This window comes from Garra rufa, chromosome 5, assembly GCF_049309525.1.
Source record: "Garra rufa chromosome 5, GarRuf1.0, whole genome shotgun sequence".
In the NCBI taxonomy this organism is placed as follows: domain Eukaryota; kingdom Metazoa; phylum Chordata; class Actinopteri; order Cypriniformes; family Cyprinidae; genus Garra; species Garra rufa.
In genome coordinates, this window is record NC_133365.1 from 36,376,648 (window position 1) to 36,396,482 (window position 19,835).

Below are 19,835 nucleotides of genomic sequence, written 5' to 3' on the forward strand. Positions count from 1 at the left end.
TGAGTGTTCGGTGATGGAACAGATTATATATATATATTTTTCTTTGTTTACTTTGATTTCAGCTGAAAAACAAGTTCATGAAAAAAATCCCCAGAGATGCCGAAGCATCAAATGTTCTGGTGGGAGAAGTGGACTTCTTAGAAAAACCTTTTGTTGCCTTCGTTCGGTTATCTCAGGCCACCACTCTTGGAGGTCTGACAGAAGTCCCAGTGCCCACCAGGTAACAGTTTGCACAAACTCACAATATGTCTGCAGAAAGATGATGAAAAAGTAATGTACTAAAATTAAGTTTCAAATGTGTTTTCCCTCAACATACAGATTTTTGTTTGTGCTACTTGGGCCTCCTGGCAAAGCTAAATCTTATAATGAGATTGGACGGGCCATTGCCACGCTCATGGTGGATGATGTAAGTTAGATTTAGAAGTAGATTTTTTTGCTTGTTTGTTTTACAGTGCAATTTTTTTGTGTGTGTTTGTTCTTACCATCCTTACTGTGCGATTGTTCCAAATAATCTTGGATAAGAAGATAAACTAATACTTTGCCCTTTAAAATTGATCCAAGATTGATTTCCTCTGTTTTATCCACAGCTCTTCAGTGATGTAGCATATAAAGCCAGGGACAGAGAGGATCTGATTGCTGGCATTGATGAGTTTCTGGATGAGGTGATTGTGCTTCCGCCTGGAGAATGGGACCCCAAAATCCGCATAGAACCCCCCAAAAAAATTCCCTCAGCAGACAAAAGGTAAAGCTAATTGTTCTTCTGATCATTCTTTGTTCTTCCCATATACTTCCTATCATAACATTCAACTGTTTTCTGGCAAAGGAAGTCTGTGTTTTCCCTCAATGAGCTGGGTCAGATGAATGGGACAGCAGGTGGTGGAGGGCCTGTTGGCGAAGATGAAGAGATGCCTGTTCCACATGAGCTTGGCGAAGAGTTGGCATATACAGGGAGGTAGGTCTATCCATCCATCCATTCATCCAAACATCCATCCACCCTTCTACCTAATATGTGACCCTGGACCACAAAACCAGTCTTAAGTCGCTGGGGTATATTTGTAGTAATAGCCAAAAATACATGGTATGGGTCAAAATTATTGATTTTTCTTTTATGCCAAAAATCATTAGGAAATTAAGTAAAGATCATGTTCCATGAAGTTTTTTTTGTAAAATTCCTATTATAAATATATCAAAATGTGATTTTTGATTAGTAATATGCATAGTTAAGAACTTAATTTGGACAACTTTAAAGGTGATTTTCTCAGTATTTTTATTTTTTTGCACCCTCAGATTCCAGATTTTCAAATAGTTGTATCTCGGCCAAATATTGTCCTATCCTAACAAACCATATATCAATAGAAAGCTTATTTATTGAGCTTTCATATGATGTAAACATCTCAGTTTTGTAAAATTTAACCTTATGACTGGTTTTGTGGTCCAGGGTCACATATTATATATTTATTTTCTTCTATCCATAAGGCATACATTTAAACTTCAGGGATTCTGTGTGAACCGTGAACTACTTTACTTTAGTTTTGTAACATATTTTCAATTTAAACGGTAAATTAAAAAGAGGGCAGGGTTTCCTTTTAGTGCTTCTTCTCTCCATTTCTCACTCATAGCAAACTAATAGTTGGAGGAGAGTCATTTGTTGTCAGAGCAAAAGCAAATTTTATTTCTACATCCTGTTTGACACCTCCATTTGTTTGGAACAACCACTGAAATTGAAATGACATCTGCAATTAATTTCTGAATGATTACAGGCCTGAAGATTGTGCAGTCATCTGCTGATCTTCAGGACCTGATGTTCTTGTACTTCAACCTTGCAGAGCCTCTAAAACACTGGCTGTAAACTTGAAAAACCCTTACTTTTGGCTATAGCTTGAGTTTCAGGAGCTCAAAGTGTTCCTGCCTTATCTGTCTTCGCAAATAATTGAAAGATACCTCAGAGCTCTGAGGTTCAGGAGCGTCCATATCTTGAGCAATATGTCAAAAATGGAAAAAGTAATGCGCAGAGATAGAAAATGGGTGCCAGTACTCGGTGCTAATAATCAAGATATAGCTCACCTCTGTCTGTCTGCCTAATACAAGCTAAAGAGGACAGGTCTCTGTTGAATAATGGATTTAACATCTTTGTTTACGGGACAGGTTCTGTGGCGGCCTTTTCCTTGACATCAAGAGAAAGCTCCCCTGGTACCCGAGCGACTTTTATGAAGGCTTCCACATTCAGTCCATCTCTGCGGTCCTCTTCATCTATCTGGGCTGCATAACCAATGCAATCACCTTTGGGGGCCTTCTAGGGGATGCCACAGACAATTACCAGGTACATCTAGCAGTTTTCTACTTGACACCGAACATGACAGTTTGTTTAAAGTTGCATGTCGTCGTCTTTTCTGTAGAATTTAACAAGCACGCTTGTGACCTAGCTTTATCTATAGCTGTCTACTTTTTTGTCTCTCTCTTTCTCACCTTGTTTCCATGTCTCTCTTCCTGTTCAACTCTCTGTCAGGGTGTGATGGAGAGTTTTTTGGGCACTGCTCTAGCAGGAACGGTATTCTGCTTGTTTGGAGGTCAACCTCTCATTATTCTCAGCTCAACAGGCCCCATCCTCATCTTTGAGAAACTGCTTTATGAATTCAGCAAGTGAGAGAGCCATCCGCACCAATCCATCATAATTTCACAGTTTGTTATTGAGGACAATACAGTGCAGCCTTGAGTGCTCACTTTCGTCAACCCTTAAAAGCCCCTCATAAATCATCTCTCTTCACTGATGCAAATAAGTGACTTCTCTCTTGCTCTCTAGTGTTCACCGCTCTTGTATTTATCTCTCTTTATTGTTTTAACTTTCTTATCCTCAGAAATAATGGGATTGATTACATGGAGCTTCGACTGTGGATCGGAATGCACTCCTGCGCGCAGTGCTTTCTTCTGGTCGCAACGGATGCCAGCTACATTATAAAGTACATGACACGCTTCACAGAGGAAGGCTTCTCTAGCCTCATCTCCTTCATCTTCATCTCTGATGCCATCAAGAAGATGGTGGGAGCCTTCAAGTACTATCCCATCAACATCGATTTCAAACCAGACTACGTAACAGCCTACAAGTGCGAGTGTTTGGCACCAGACCCGAGTAAGTCCATTCTTGGCGTCGAGCATGTCATTTGTGGATAAAGAATTGTGAAATGTATTAGATATAGAGCAAATTTGCATTAATTAGTGTGCCAGGATTTACAATTTAAGAACAAATGGTTACACTTTACAACAAGGTGCAATTAGTTAACATTAGTTAATGCAATAAGTATCATGAACTAGCTATGACCAGCAATTTTTCTATAATTTATTAATCTAGTATTTAAAAAAAATGTTACTGTTCAATGTCAACTCATATTTGTCTGCAATACTTATGTTATTAATACTTACAGTTAACAGTGTAAAGATTAAATTTTTTAAATTAGGAAAACCCTGCAGTAATTGTTAGAACAGCCAAGGATTCAGCATTCTCCACCTAAAAGTGATCAGGCAGACCAATCCGTAAGTCGCAGAGACTTGAAACTTGGAGGGATGGTAGTACACACACCATCTACAACGTCATCAAGGCTCGCCTCAATCGGCCTGCTGGTGGTGCTACAGCATTCTAAAATACGAAATCGCTCATAACTCCTAAGCCGTTCAAATTTTTAGCACCTATTAGAAAAGGTTAACGTAGGCCGATCAGAACGAAAACCTGCTTTAGTGAACTACACCGCGTTCCAAATTATTATGCAAATTGTATGTAAGTGTCATAAACACACAGTTTTTTGTTTTTCAATTAAACTCATGGATGGTATTGTGTCTCATGGCTCTTTGGATCACTGAAATGAATCTCAGACACCTGTGATAAATAGTTTGCCAAATGAGCCCAATTAAAGTAAAAGTACTTAAGAAGGATGTTCCACATTATTAAGCAGGCCACAGGTTTCAAGCAATTATGGGAAAGAAAAAGGTCTCTCTGCTGCCGAAAAGCGTCAAATAGTGCAATGCTTTGGACAAGGTATGAAAACATTAGATATTTCACGAAAACATAAGCGTGATCATTGTACTGTGAAGAGATTTGAGGCTGATTCAGAGCACAGACAGGTTCGTGGAGGTAAAGGCGGAATGAGGAAGGTTTCTGCCAGACAAATTCATCAGATTAAGAGAGCAGCTACTAAAATGCCATTACAAAGTAGCAAACAGGTTTTTGAAGCTGCTGGTGCCTCTTGAGTCCCGCGAACATCAAGGTGTAGGATCCTCCAGAGGCTTGCAGTTGTGCATAAACCTACTATTCGGCCACTCCTAACTAATGCTCACAAGCAGAAACGGTTGCAGTGGGCCCAGACATACATGAAGACTCATTTTCAAACAGTCTTGTTTACTGATGAGTGTTGTGCATCTTTGGATGACCCAGATAGATGGAGTAGTGGATGGAACATGTCCCAACAAGGCTGCGACCACAAAAAGGAGGTGGCGTTTTTGGCCGGAATCATAGGGAGAAGGCTGGTTGGCCCCTTTAGGATCCCTAAAGGTATTAAAATGACCTCGGCAAAGTATGTCGAGTTTTTGACTTACCACTTTCTTTCATGGTACAAAAAGAAGAACTGTGCCTTCCGTAGCAAAATCATCTTCATGCATGACAATGCACCATCTCATGTTGCAAATAATACCTCTGTGTCATTGGCTGCTATCTGCATAAAAGATGAGAAACTCATGATGTGGCCACCATCCTCCCCTGACCTCAACCAGATTGAGAACCTTTGGAGCATCCTCAAGCAAAAGATCTATGAGGGTGGGAGGCAGTTCACATCAAAACAGCAGCTCTGGGAGGCTATTCTGGCATCCTGCAAACAAATTCAATCAGAAACTCTCCAAAAACTCACAAATTCAATGGATGCAAGAATTGTGATAGCGATATCAAAGAAGGGGTCCTATGGTAAGATGTAACTTGCCCAGTTAGGATGTTTTTGATTGAAATAGATTTAGATTTCAGTAAATATGACCACCTAATGCTGCAAATTCAGCAAATGCCCATTTTCAGTTCTTTACAACCTATACAATGTTTTAACTCTGTTGTGCATAATAATGTGGAACAGTGCATTTTCAGTTTTTTATTTTTGAAATAAATACTGTTATCATTAGGAGGTTTGTTCAATAAAATTCGAATTATACCCTAATGGTTGATGACTTAAAAATTATACTGACTGTCATTTGCATTGACTAATTATGAAAACCAGAGAAAGATATCATTTGCATAATAATTTGGAACGCGGTGTAGTCCTAGGTTTTTCACTTAACCTCAATATAACCACTGCAGCACGATTTTTCTGAACTAGGTATTTCACCTGATAGGAACCAAACCAGTGCAGCAAGATTCTCTGGAGAGTCATTATCAATCATTATCAAAAAAAGGTTGAACTTTCGACATCAAATAGTCCGCCAAAACGTTCAAAAGGGGCGGAGCCACTTTTAGTAAAATGCCTATAACTCCTGAACGGAATGAGACATCTTCACCAAACTCAGAACACTCATGTAAGAGCTCATTCTAAGGTCACAGGAAAAAAAATGTGGCGCTTTATAAGGAAAAAAAACCCATAAAAATTGCAACCATTTGTCCTGTCAACATGAAAATCGCTATCTTGGTTCAAAGTGTCACAAGTGTTTGGCCGATGAAATTTGAGCACCTATTAGACAAGATGAACAAAGGCCAATTGTAAGGAAACTCGAAAGAAATTTGAAAGAAATTGGCCACTGGAAGGTGATATCACATTTTTCAAGGGCGTAAACACACAGTGCACTTTTTTTGCACATACACACGATATTCATATCATATGAAAGAACTCCACATTCCGGACACCTTTGCCTCTAGAACCACTGCTGTCAATCAAATTGTTTGTTAAATGATTGAGAAGATGTAAAAAATCTACTATTGCTAACTTGTCTTAGGTTTTTTGACTCAATCTGTAAAAAAAAATACTGCAGTACAGCAGCAGGACTCTCTAGTACAATGATGATCAAAAATGTTGAAATTTACTCTTTGGGAAACAGCATCATTTAGAAAGGAGGCCTGTCCAAATTTACTCCAAATCCTATAAAGCCTAAAGAAAACTCAAAACTTCATAAAACCTGGTGAGCATTTGCGACAGGTTATTCTGAACAAAGTTTAGAAAAATGCAAAGTATTAAGGAGATCAGACCACAGCTGGTGCTACAAGTCATAAACGTAAAAAAAACAAAAACAAATTTCTATGGTAAATTGCCTGGATTTGCCAATTTTTTTTTTTAAACCAGTGAATTAGGTGGTTACAGGCTTGTTACATAATGTCTTTTTTTTTCATGTGCTTAAATGCCTTAAATTTATATTAAAATTAAAATCTTTATAGTTACTTTAAACTGGAATATTTTCCTATATTTTATATCAATTAAACACAGCCTTTGTGAGCATAAGAGGCGACTTAAAAAATCTTACCCTAAACCTTACATACTGTAAAATGAACATGAATCTGTATTAATATGCTATAGAAGTATGATTCATTGTTATTTAATCATACTATATCTATTAACTTATGGTAATTAATCAAACCTTATTGTACAGTGTTACAGATTAAATTTCACTTTGGTGTCACTGCACTGTCAATATGCATTAATTAACATGTCCAATAGTAATTTCTTGATTAAACATTGGGTATTTGAAGAGAACTGGCTGAGTGCATGTGATTACTGTAACTTATTTGTATTATGTTTGTTTTTGCTGCAAACCCCAAACGTGGCCTCTGATTGATGTGAGTACTTCTCTATAAGCATGAGTTTAAACTAGACAAATAGCATGCTTTTTTATATGAGTTTGTATTTAATCATATTGGCTTGAGTTGCAGCTATGAATGTAAACTAGCAGTGAGGTCTTTTAAAAGTCGTTTAGGCTGGCTGAACCGTTTGAAACACCAAATGAACATTTCAGTGCAGCTACACCTGCAGTCATTTACAAATGGCAAAGCTGGCTTTGATCCTGGATAAATCCTTCTAACAAAGTATCATTCAGATTTCCATTTGCTCTGCTCATTTTCCTCTCTGATTCTCCCTCTCTCTGTTTGTTCAGTGGCACCAATGATCTTCGGTGTTGTAGTCCCAGTGCCAGATAATTCCTCTGCTCTCTTTGGTGTAAGTGCCTCATGTCTTCACCTCACTCACATCTGCGTTAGCATGAGCTCAGATTAGATTATAGCTTTTGACGCCACTGTATTTGCACTAACTATCACTTATTTAATAACCCACAATGACATTTTGTGTTTTTTTGTGTTATTTCAGTAATATCAATCCAATTTAAATTTATTACAAATGGATAGTTTCTAACTGATCTTGGTCTGCTATATTTCTGTATGTTTTTGGACCTGTCCTGTTTTATTCTCTCTTTTTCTCTCTTTATTTTTCTCTATTTACCCACCACACAACTTTTCCATCCTTTGCCCCGTCTACAATCCTCCCTCTTATCCCCGATTCCTACCCTTTTCTCTGTTTGTCTCTTCTTCTCAGTTGAATGTAACAGCTCTGGACTGGACTCAGCTGAGTAAGAAGGAGTGTGTGAAGTACGGAGGCTCACTGGTAGGAAAATCCTGCAAGTATGTTCCAGATCTTGCTCTCATGTCCTTCATTTTGTTCTTCGGGACCTACACTATGACTGTCACTCTGAAGAAGTTCAAATTCAGTCGCTACTTTCCCACAAAGGTAAGACCAGTCAAGTTTCTCTTTCCTTTTTTTCTCACCCAACTCCTGCAAAGACAGATTTTCGCACTACTGTCTTTCACTTTGATTTGTATCTTGGACACGTCCTTTCCTCCTTTAAGAATTTCACTGCTGTTGTCTCTATTTTTTATTTTATTCTGCATGATCCTAATAGTTTATGAGCTTTAGTAAGATCAATAGGATCTTTGATAGTGTTAGAACAATCAAAAGAGCTTTAAAGCATATATTTATGCAGTATACTTTTTGATATATATGACACATTTTTAAGAGAAAAATAGGAACGAGGAGAAAATATAATTACGTTTTTAATCATTTTTTAAAATAGGTCTCTTATGCTCACCAAGGCAAAACATTTTTCATCAAAAATATTAAACAGCAAAATTCTCAGCAATTGAGAGTCTGTCAGATGCTCATTTTAAATTAATTAATAAATAAATATCTAGTTCCCTTCCGAAGGGAACTCTCACTGCGTCCTCTAGAGGGCGCTTTTGGGGAACGCTGCAGCGTGCCTCGAGTCTGAAGAATGCATAGAAAAACTACATGAAATGGCCGGCGCCAGCGTATGACGTCACCGCGGCGCGTCAGTCGCTGCCGTTGCGTCACTACCGGGCGACCATAACATAAAAGAGGCGCCCGTGCAACACAATACATCTTCGCTGTCTTCAGCTTTCCCGGTTTGGATGTGCATTGGAAGAAACGGTAAGAATCCTTTCTTTAAACTACTATCATGGCAAGCACTAGCAAGTCGTTTAAGCGGTGTGTTCATCCGTGTCCTCGTTATTTGACACCTGATGACACACATGAGCTTTGCGTATTCTGTTTGGGCGAAGAGCACACACGCGATGTCCTTGAGGGGGCATTGTGTGTACATTGTGAGCGCTTCCCTATGAAGAAGCTCCGGTCTCGTCTGTCTCTCTTTCTGAGGAAAGATGAGCATTCACTTGCCCCTCGCGGTTCGGGTCCTGCCGTTGCCGAGGCACGGAGGAAACTGAGCTCGTGGGGCTCGCAAGTGGAACTGGCTGACGAACTTGAGAAGGGTCTCTCTCTCTTGCCAGCCGGAGACGATGACAGGCTCCTAGCTGATGATGATGCGTTATCGCTGACGTCGTCAGATCCAGGAGCAAGTGCTCTTTTGGGTTCCACCCAAGAAGAACAGGAAGTGCTAGAGATGGATGAAGACGCTGAGGCTGAATCCTCTCTACCTTCCTGCCCTGCATATGAAGAGCTGCTGGAGGTTATGGACCGCGCCACGGCCAGGCTCGACCTGCCGTGGAAGCGGGCTAGAAAGATAACGCCGCGGGGTCGCCTCGACGAGCGGTATCTTTCAGGCCATAACCACCCAGCTCCGGTGAGTCTCCCATTCCTTCCCGATCTTCATACTGAGATCGAGAAGGGCTGGAAAAAGCCGTACTCGGCGCGCATTCATAGTTCGTCTATGGCGAACTATGCTAATATCGAGGGATTGCGTGACCACGGCTATGAGAAGATGCCCCCTGTGGAAGAGACGCTAGCCTGCTATCTCTCCACAGGGCGGGCCTCCTCTCTCAAGACTCCCTCTCTGCCTTCTCCGGCCCTGCAATTAACATCCCGGCTGAACGGCAGAGCATATGCAGCAGCAGGTCAGGCGGTGGGTGCACTGCACACCATGGCAGTGCTCCAAGCCTACCAAGCCGATCTGCTGAAAGACCTGGACAACGGTCAGGGTCTTTCCCCTGACCAGGTGGCTGAGCTCCGTCGCACCACGGATCTCGCTCTCCGTGCCACCAAGCAGGCCGCTACCCATATGGGCAGGGCCATGGGGGCTATGGTGGCTACGGAGAGACATCTGTGGTTGAACCTGGCTGATGTCGGGAGGAAAGAGAAGGGCTTTCTTCTCGACGCACCGGTTTCGCCATCTGAGCTTTTCGGTGCCTCCGTCGAGACGGTGGTTGAAAAGTTCAGAGAAGCGAAGACGCGCTCAGCTGCCTTCAAGTCCTTTATCCCTCGAAGGCCCAGGTCTCAGCCCGAACACCACAGGGGTCCTGCGCCGCCTCCTTCTGAGGAACAGAGGCAGGTGCAGAAGGCTAGTGTTGCATCCCGCGCTCCTCCTCCCCCTGCGAGCAGGTCTAGGAGGCGACGCGGATCGAGAGGTGGCAGACAGGATTTAAGGGAAGTCATCCAAGCGAGACAAAATTCTCGCAGGGGTCAGAGTAATACCTAATAAAACCTCTCCTTCCCTCGGGCCAGTCGGGTCGCCATTTTAATTCCCCTGTCGCCATTTAAGCTTCCTGCACTCCCCGGACCTATGATGTTCTTTGGTGGTTCTACCTGTATAGAACCCTAATTTACTGATGGTCTGGAATCAGGCGGTCTCTGAGGAGAGTCCCGCCTCTTTCTACGAAGCAGGATGCTCTTAAATGGGTGAGTATGATCCGTTTTTTACTTTGAAGGAACTTCATACTGTCTCAGGCCTGTGTATGTTTTCTCTCTCCACAGAAGAAATACGACGAGTCTACGGCAGACGCCCCCCTCTGATCCTATGGATTAAGGTTACGGCAGTGTTTTGCCCTCTCCACTCCACAGGCTGTGCGGTAAACCAACCCTTACAGCATACATTACACATAGGACCTTGTCCTCTTCAAGGTAAGCTCCCTAAGTCTTTCCTGGGTTTGCCCTTGATATGGTTATGCTGTCCTTTGCAGGCCTAGTGTAGACTTATGCCCTATTGAGACAGGAGCATAACTCCCTAGTTACGCCCCCCTTATGGCTGGATAGGCGTGTTGCCTGCAGGGTTAGGTTGCGTGTTGTATTTTTCCCTCAGAAAAAGGTGGAAACATCTCGACGGAGCACCCCTCCCTTCAAACGGTTGTATGGTGGTGTCCGTCTACACAACACTTGTTCCAGCACTATCAGGCTTCCCCCTTCAGTGGTTAAACGAGCAAAAGGAAATTTTCCTTTCTCCCTAGGTAAGCATCTTAAGATATTTATGGTTAAGATTGCACTAGTATGTTTAACTCTGTTGCAGACGGCCTGCGTGCGAGGATCCGCTTCGTGTCCTCTCCTAAATACGGTTTCCATGGAAACTGAGTGTCTACACCTGTTGAGACAGGCGTTCACTTGAATAGGAGTGCAGCAGACCGGAGTGCTCGCTGCGAACCCGGAGCAGGTTTGGTTGCTCCCTTTTCTGCGGAAAAGGTTCTTATTTGAGCTCCACCTGGTGACATGCTTTTGTAGCATACGACGTTTTTAGCGTGTCACACTAGCTTAGGGTTCAATATGGGCCAAAGATCAGAAGCCAGGAACGTCTACTGGAGAGAGGGTGAGATGCTACTGGTGAGTGAATAGGCAAGACAATTAGATTTGATTTTAAAAAGAATTTATATTGATGGGTTTCCCTTTTTTTCTTTGTAGTTTGTTTAGAGTAATTATATTAATGGACAATCAATTAACAGCAGTCAAGAAATATTCTGTTGTCTCAAACAGTATCAAAAATGTTAACAGTTCAACAGATTCAAATCAATATTGACCAAAATAAAATAAACTCTCAAAAAACAAAACAATAGTGTGTGTTCCTTTCAAATAAATTCACAATAAAATACTTTTCAATGAGCTTTACATTCAAAAACCCAATAATTCAAAAAGAGTTTGTAATAGGATGTTCACTCTGACTAAATTCCAGAAAATAGATGTAAATGACACTTTTTCTTCAAAACTCAACAGTAAATTCAACCATGAAATGTAAAAACACAAGAACAAATCAAACGATTCAATTGAACAATGCTTTGTGGATTAAACGACTCAGTTGATCAAAGTTCGTGAATCAAATGATTCAGCTTCAAGAACACTCGTTCTACCAGTTCCAACTCAAAAACAAAGTCTCTCCGTTTCAGATGCAAAAAAAAATCAATTCTGTTCAAAGTATCGGGATCTTTTGTGTCCAAAAGAACAGGAAACAATGGAATTCTCCTACCAGTCGATGAATTCAAATCACAGTTCAAAGGTCCGTGGGCAGCTCGCCATTTGTGCACATGTAATCGCGATCACACAGATGATTCTCACCAGAGGATTACGTTCAGCACAAAACAGGTAATTCTCTCAGAAGATCTCAGAAGAAACATAGGGAAGAAAAAAAACCCAGCCTTGCAAAACACAAGGCAACCACAATTAACTTCTGATTCAAACGTTTTCATCACAAGTTCATACACACACACACATCTCAAATACAACATTTCAACTGTTATTAAACATATTGACTCTCAAAAATGACTTTTTGTCTTGTCTCATAACCCATTTATCAATATTACATGTGATAGCTTTAGCTCACGTGCTAACTAGTTTGACGCACGCGGTATGCGCACGGCCTACTCAAAATTGCTTTGTAACATCTCATTTTGAAACTATTTTAGGTCAGTATATGAAAATTCACTCACCAGAGCAAAATAGAACAATATTTTGTCAAAGATGATTAATCACAGGGCTTCAGCACTGAGATCCGCTCCAACTACACTTCTTCCAATTTTCACGTCTCGCTTCTCTCTTTCCGTCCGACGACAACACTTCAAGATGATGTCACGATTCTTTAAGTTTCGTTTCCAAGTGTTCTCTATCACATCTCTCCTTAGATTAATGTTCAACGCTATGAGCTTCTAGACAAACGCTCCGTGCTGCGGTCTCGTGCAATCTCGTCTCTCTGTCTGTTCTGAAAGGTGCAGCAGCGCCGGCGCTGCAGGTGGGCGGGGCTTATAAATGCGCTGCTACCATTGGCTCTTACAGAAGTTTGTCACTGAAGTGAGAAGTAATTTGATCAATCTTTCATCCTTCTGGAACTTTCTCCCTTTTTCTCATCTCTCAGTTTCCTTCAGCTCTTTCTATGTTTTGAAGTATTTTAATTTCTTTGACAGTAGCCTGGATTACCCGGGTTACATTCTCCCCGCCTTGAAGCTATGCAGGTCCCACTGCATCTTCCAGGCTGTGAAGTCACAGCAGAGGGATGTTCACCTTGCATTTCCAGAGAGGTATTCTTAAAAGTATCAGACTCCTCCAATGAAACGGTAAATGCTGTGCTAAGCCCTTGCAATAGTGATTGCACAACCAGAGAAAGGGGATTACCCAATTTAGGATACTGCAGCCTCTTTGGTGGCTCACGATGTCTTTGCGAACGTCTGGGGACATCTTCTAGACTCTCACCAGTCTCCACTAAGCTGTCTCGGCGACTTGGTGAATCAACTTTTCCTCCACGTGTCAGAGCATCGCTCCTTTCATCCTCTGCACTTAGTGGGGATCCATCTGACTCCTGATCCAGCACAGGTATGTCACTCAGCACATCCGTCTCTATAGGATCCATCAACTGTGTATCTTCTCTTTCAGGTTCATCCAGCGGACTTCCTTCCCCAGCGTCAGGCTGGTCAGGTAAGTTCCTCTGTGATGTCACTGGAGTAAGTTGCTCAGTGTTTGTACTAACTGCATTTCTCATTTCAGGGGAAACTTCTGCCATCACTCTACCACTTGAAGGCTTCTTAGGTTTAGAATTGGAGAGGATTCTAGTTTCAACACTCGGTAAGTGTCCATGTGAGTAATAATCCATAGGGTCACTCTCTGATTCAGAATTCTCAGTCATACATTCAGGTTCTTGCGTACCAGGGTTTGCTCGAGTTCTAGGCCTGTGAGGTGTTTTTGGTCTTAGTGGTTCCTCAGGCGTGGTTTCTTGCAAAAACCCACAGGGCAGTAACAAGTCTCGGTGCAATGTGCGAAGTGGTCCATCCTTGCCCTCTGGTTGAACGGTATAGACTGGTAAGTCGGCAGCTTTCTTGATCACAACGTAAGCTTCTTTCTCCCACTTATCTGCTAATTTATGCTTTCCTCTCAGCTTTACGTTCCTTACCAGGACCCGATCTCCAACTTCAAGGGATGAGGCAACTACTCGCTCATCGAACCTCTTCTTATTCCGTCTTGCTACTTTTGAAGCGTTCTCACTTGCTACTCTGTAGCTCTCCTCCAGACGATCCTTCAAATTCCTCACATAACTTGAGTGAGATGGGGATGACTTCTCAGCAGGTAAACCGAAGGCCAGATCAATTGGTAGCCGGGGCTGCCTTCCGAACATTAACTCATAAGGCGAAAATCCTGTTGAGTCATTGCGTGTGCAATTGTACGCGTGGACTAATGGTTTCACGAAATCCTTCCAGCAGGTCTTTTCTTTATCATCCAGGGTCCCTAACATTTGGAGCAGTGTCCTGTTAAAGCGCTCCACAGGGTTGCCCCGGGGGTGATAAGGTGTCGTCCTCACTTTGCGGATTCCTGCTATGCCACATAGTTCCTTGATCAACTTAGACTCGAAGTCGGGCCCCTGATCACTAAGGAGTTTCTCGGGAAACCCGTAATGAACGAGGAAGTTATCCCACAGGCACTTGGCTACGGTTTGAGCCTTCTGATTTCTGGTGGGTATTGCTACAGCATACCTGGTGAAATGATCTGTGATTACTAGAATATCCTTAATATTGCTTCGATCGGGCTCCAGCGACAGGTAGTCCATGCAGAGTAACTCGAGGGGTCTGCTAGTCGATATGTTCACCAGTGGTGCAGCTCGCTCAGGGGGAGTCTTTCGCTTCACACAGCGCTCGCAGGTCCTTATCTTCTCCTCCACGGCCATCGCCATCCTTGGCCAGTAAAATCGGGCTCTAGCTAGGTCCAGGGTCCTTTCAATTCCAAGATGGCCCATGTCGTTGTGCAGATTTGTTAACGCTTTTCCTCTGAGCTCAACCGGTAACGCCAACTGATACAACACACTTCCTCGATCTTGCTTCCTTCTAAATAACACTCCATTCTTGAACTCAAATCTGTTCCATTCTCTAAGCCATAGAGCTATTTCTGCAGGCTCCACCTTCCCTTCAGGTTTTCTCCCAGACTCAAGGTACTTAATGACTTCTCTGAGCTCTGGATCAGCTCTTTGACATTCTCTCAACTCTTCTTCAGACATTTGGGGAAGAGTTGGAAGACCATGGGCATCCTCCTGTTGGAACTCCTGGGGTACTGCACTAGCACTGAGGCACAGTGACTCGAACAGAGTGGGCTTTAAGCATGATAGGTCGGAATTGTCACATCTCTGGTATACTTGGTGTCGTTCACAGAGGGCTTTCACTGCTGGTGGCAGGATTGTCTGTTGTTCAGTCTCTGCTAAATGATGAAGAGTGAATTGCTTAATTCTTTCACACTCCTTCTGAGAGATGAAGTCATCTACCGGCCTGTCATGAGGACGTCTTGAGAGTGCGTCTGCATCTAGATTTCGCTTGCCTGCACGATATTGGATCTTGAAGTTGAATGTTGACAGGCTGGACAGCCACCTATAGCTAGTCGCATCAAGCTTTGCAGATGTTAAGATATAGGTGAGTGGGTTGCTGTCCGTTATTACGGTGAACTCTCCTCCATACAAATAGTCACTGAATTTGGCCGTGACCGCCCACTTGAGCGCGAGGAACTCCAACTTGTGCGCGGGGTACTTCGTCTCACTTTTGGTCAGACCCCTGCTCGCGAAGGCAATTACTCTCATTCGGCCCTCCTGCTCTTGATAAAGGGCGGCCCCAAGTCCAGTGGTGCTTGCGTCTGTGGTCAACACGTAGGGAAGGCTGGGATCCGCAAACCCAAGTACTGGGGCTGAAGTAAGCTTTTTAATTATGCTGTCGAACGCTTGCTGGCATTCCTGAGTCCATCGGTCCCCAAACTGCTCTTTAGGATCCCGGTATTCTATGTTTTTCTTTAGGCTTCGTCTCTGGTTTTTCTGCAGAGGGGGATATCCAATAGTAAGATCATTAAGAGGTCTTGTGATCTTTGAGAAGTCTTGGACGAACCTCCTGTAGTATCCTGCGAATCCAATGAAAGATTTGAGCTCTTTGAGGTTTCTCGGCCTTGGCCAGGTCTTGAGGGCTTCGATCTTGGTCGGATCCGTCTCAACGCCATTCTGAGACACTATATGGCCTAGGTATCGGACCGATGTCTGGAAGAACTTGCATTTCTTAGGAGAAAGCTTCAATCCGTATTCTCTTAAACGTTTTAGAACTTGCAGGAGTCGAGCTTCATGTTCTTCTAAGGTCTTGGAGAAGATTATAAGATCATCAATGAATACTAAGGCTTCTTTTCTGTTAAGATCACCCATGCACCGCTCCATTAATCTCTGAAATGTACTCGGCGCATTAGTGACCCCTTGTGGCATTCTGTTGAATTCATAGAACCCTAAAGGACAAACGAATGCTGTTTTCTGTTTATCAGCCTCTTCCATCTCGATCTGATAGAAGCCTGATTTTAAGTCGAGGACTGAAAACCATTTAGAGCCAGATAGAACTGAGAAAGCTTCTTCCAAATTCGGCAGGGCATATGCGTCTTTTATGGTCTGTGAATTCAACTTTCTGAAGTCAATGCAGAGACGTACATCATTGTTCTTCTTCTTTACCACTACTATTGGAGAGGCAAAGGGGGATTCCGATTCTCTAATGATGCCTGCATCAAGGAGTTCTTTGAGATGCCTTCTCACTGCATCAACGTCTTGGGGATGGATAGGTCTAGCACGCTGCTTGAACGGCGTATTGTCACGAAGATTGATGTGATGTTTTACTTTATCTGTGTGGCCGTAATCCAAGTCATGCAGTGCAAATACGTCTGGCATGTGGTTCACTAGATTAGTTATCCTTTCCTTCCATTCACTTGATAAGGGGGAGTCACCGAAGTCAGGAATGATCTTAACTTGTGCAGGACTAACTCCTTTGTACACGGGAGCACTGACAGGGTTTCTTCCTTCAATTACACTTTGGACAGCATGCAGTTCAGCTAACACTGCTCTCGGAGGGATTGTTAAATCAACTTGCGTCTCATTTCTCAGCACTATCGGTATCTGGACATTGCGCTTCGGAGGTAGAGAATGCAAACAACTAGCCACTAGCAGTCCACCAGGCAAAGAAGATGATGCTGAAGGCCCTACCATCACCAAGGTCTCTGACAGTGGCCCAACAATGTTGGCACATCCATTGAGGACTACCGTACTTCCAGCTGTTACCACGTCAGGCATGCCTCCTTTCACTTTTACATGACCCAAAACACTCGTACTTGCTTGTTGCAGTCTTGCTTCTAGAACTCTTATCACAGCTCGATAACCGTGGAAATAGGGTTTAATTCTAGGCTTGGCTGCTTGTGCATGATCAGCATACAAGACATCCAAGGTGTTGGTGCCAATGAGGATTTGGGGCACGTGTGTCAGGTCTGGGACCACTAGGGCCAACGTCGGAACCTCAGCTTCTGTTCCCAGGAATTCCTGAGGAAACTTCAGAGTTAACTCCACATACCCCAGGTAGGGAACAGCCTGGCCATTTGCCCCTTCAACTTCCAACAGATGATTCAGTGGTTGCATTGAGTGTTGCGACAAGTGTCTATTATAGAAGGACAGAGGGATTGTCGTGACCTGGGATCCTGTGTCTAACAGGCAGTTTACTTCCTCCCCTTCGACTTTGACTCGCGCAGTGCATTTCATTCCGACCAGTCCAGCTGGTAACTTCAAGGAGTTCTTGATGTCTGCATGCTTGGTAAACACTAGTTGATGCTTAGGGCTTTGTTTCTTCTGCTCAGTCCCCGTCCGCCCTACGACAGAGACTGCTTTTAATTTAAAGGCACCGCTGTTGTTCCATTTTGAAGATCCCACTCAGCTTGTCTCTCTCTCAACTTTCGCCTCTTCTCCTCAACTCTAGATGGATTTGGTCCATTTTCACAGTTGATGGCTAGGTGACCATCATCTCCACAGCGAAAGCAATACCACGGCCGCGGGCGGTTAGATCTCATTTCAGCGCACTGTGGCCGCTCATTCTCCTTTCTGCTGACTTCGTTAAACGTGGATCTGCTCGGACTGCTCCTCAGATGAGGGGATCTTTCAGGATGGTTTCTTTGTGTACTAGGAGTGGCAACTTGAACTTTTAGCTCTGCTATCTGTTTTCTCAGCTCTTCAAGTTCATTTGTTTCAGCTCGCTCCTTCACTTTCTGATCAGCCGTTGTTCTGATGGCTGTGATTTGGCTTCGGAGAGCCGCAATCTCCTTCTTCAAGGCACCTACCTCGGACATTTCAGGGCATTGATTCTTACTTTTCTGCTTAGAGGCTTTCTGCTTTGCATTGCTAAGAGTTGAAGTCTCCGTAACATCCTCTTCAAATGTGCTGCAAGGATAAACAGACTGCTGGTGTGTCACCGTCTTCAGTTTAAGGGGAACTGATGGATGCTTGCTCATACCCAGATGCTTTCTCATTCTCTCCTCCTTTGATGTTTGTTTCTCTTCAGTAGTGCGGATGAGAATTGCTAATTCGGCAAAAGGAGGTGGGTCTGCTTTCCTCTTTTCAAGTTGTAGATCGACTATCAGGGCATTGTCCCAGCAGCCACGGCAAAACTGCTTTAGCAGACAACGGTCTCGTTCACTCTCGGCAATTCCTCCCCGCCTGATGGTAGCGCAGAGAATTACGTGCAATCTGTGGAGGTAGGCAGATGATCTCTCGCCAGGATTCTGCAGGGTGCTTATGAACTTAGCTAATAGTTCGTCTCCGTCCTCCACTGAACCGTAGACAGACTCTAGCAGACTAAGGCACTCTGACGGTGGAGCGTTCGGGTTCACATGTTTAATGATGTCTGAAGCAGGCGGTAACAGGCTGTCAAAAATTTTCCGCACTTTGCGCGACTCAGGAAGAGATGGATCATTCAAGAGGTAGTCAACACTAGCACGCCAGGTGTCGAAATCAGGCTCATTACTTGGACGGGGGCTCCTCCCAGAGAAGGCTTTAAGACGGAATGAAGCATTGTGAGGGGAAAATGAATCGCTTGACCTTACAATGTGTTCCATCACAACTCTTTGGATACCTGGGGGTTGCACAGCAGACATGGGAAGTTTAACAGATATCGTCTCAGCAGAGCTGATATCAGCATCATTTGAACAGCGAGGTGACATTGCACCTAAAGTTGCTTTGACTGGGTTTTCGGGCTCTATTCTCAGGACAGGGGGTGAAGTACATCTTTCCAGCCGTTGGGGAGTGCTGGCTGCACGTGTCAAGAGATTTATCCCCAAGGGCCGATGTTCTAGACCAGGCGCTGCCCCAAGTGACACATCATCTCGTGGGGGTTCTCTATCAGCACTAGCTGCTGCTTGTAATTCATCGGGGCATTCAGTAATGGCACTACTAGTGGTAAGGGTGCGAACACTAGCCAGGGTGCGCACACGGAACACAGTGTCTGGGTCAGTGGGGCTCACTAAATTTAGAGGCAGCTGGGGTTCAAGGTTGCACATAGCTGAATCGTGCGTGAACTCTACTACTGCATTATGATGAAAGTCAGAGTCTGGATCTTCGATCATTAATTTTCGTCGGACAGAGCCAAACCTCAAAAGGTATGTTTCTAGAACTTGATCCAACTCAGTCAGCGTGATGCCGCTAACAATGACTGCATTTTGCACGTTGACGTTTTCTCGTTCCACAACATCCATTTCTGCTCAATTCAATGTATAAGTTTATCTCAATAATTATTCACCTCAGTAGCTGCTGCGACCTCTCTCCTGGCTGGCTCGCCAAGAATGTGTAGCATACGACGTTTTTAGCGTGTCACACTAGCTTAGGGTTCAATATGGGCCAAAGATCAGAAGCCAGGAACGTCTACTGGAGAGAGGGTGAGATGCTACTGGTGAGTGAATAGGCAAGACAATTAGATTTGATTTTAAAAAGAATTTATATTGATGGGTTTCCCTTTTTTTCTTTGTAGTTTGTTTAGAGTAATTATATTAATGGACAATCAATTAACAGCAGTCAAGAAATATTCTGTTGTCTCAAACAGTATCAAAAATGTTAACAGTTCAACAGATTCAAATCAATATTGACCAAAATAAAATAAACTCTCAAAAAACAAAACAATAGTGTGTGTTCCTTTCAAATAAATTCACAATAAAATACTTTTCAATGAGCTTTACATTCAAAAACCCAATAATTCAAAAAGAGTTTGTAATAGGATGTTCACTCTGACTAAATTCCAGAAAATAGATGTAAATGACACTTTTTCTTCAAAACTCAACAGTAAATTCAACCATGAAATGTAAAAACACAAG

At 43.1% G+C, this 19,835-nt stretch overlaps 1 protein-coding gene across 1 annotated transcript in view; it reads left to right on the forward strand.

Annotated features, from left to right (window-relative positions):
* slc4a5a (solute carrier family 4 member 5a) overlaps positions 1-19,835 on the forward strand; it is a 53,143-nt gene that overhangs the window by 17,771 nt on the left and 15,537 nt on the right. The window contains exons 7-14 of the mRNA XM_073839947.1: positions 63-220; positions 319-406; positions 588-742; positions 824-952; positions 2,146-2,320; positions 2,507-2,640; positions 2,856-3,136; positions 7,471-7,730. Of these exons, the coding sequence (XP_073696048.1) occupies positions 63-220; positions 319-406; positions 588-742; positions 824-952; positions 2,146-2,320; positions 2,507-2,640; positions 2,856-3,136; positions 7,471-7,730 (1,380 nt within the window). The remainder of the gene's footprint in view (positions 1-62; positions 221-318; positions 407-587; positions 743-823; positions 953-2,145; positions 2,321-2,506; positions 2,641-2,855; positions 3,137-7,470; positions 7,731-19,835) is intronic.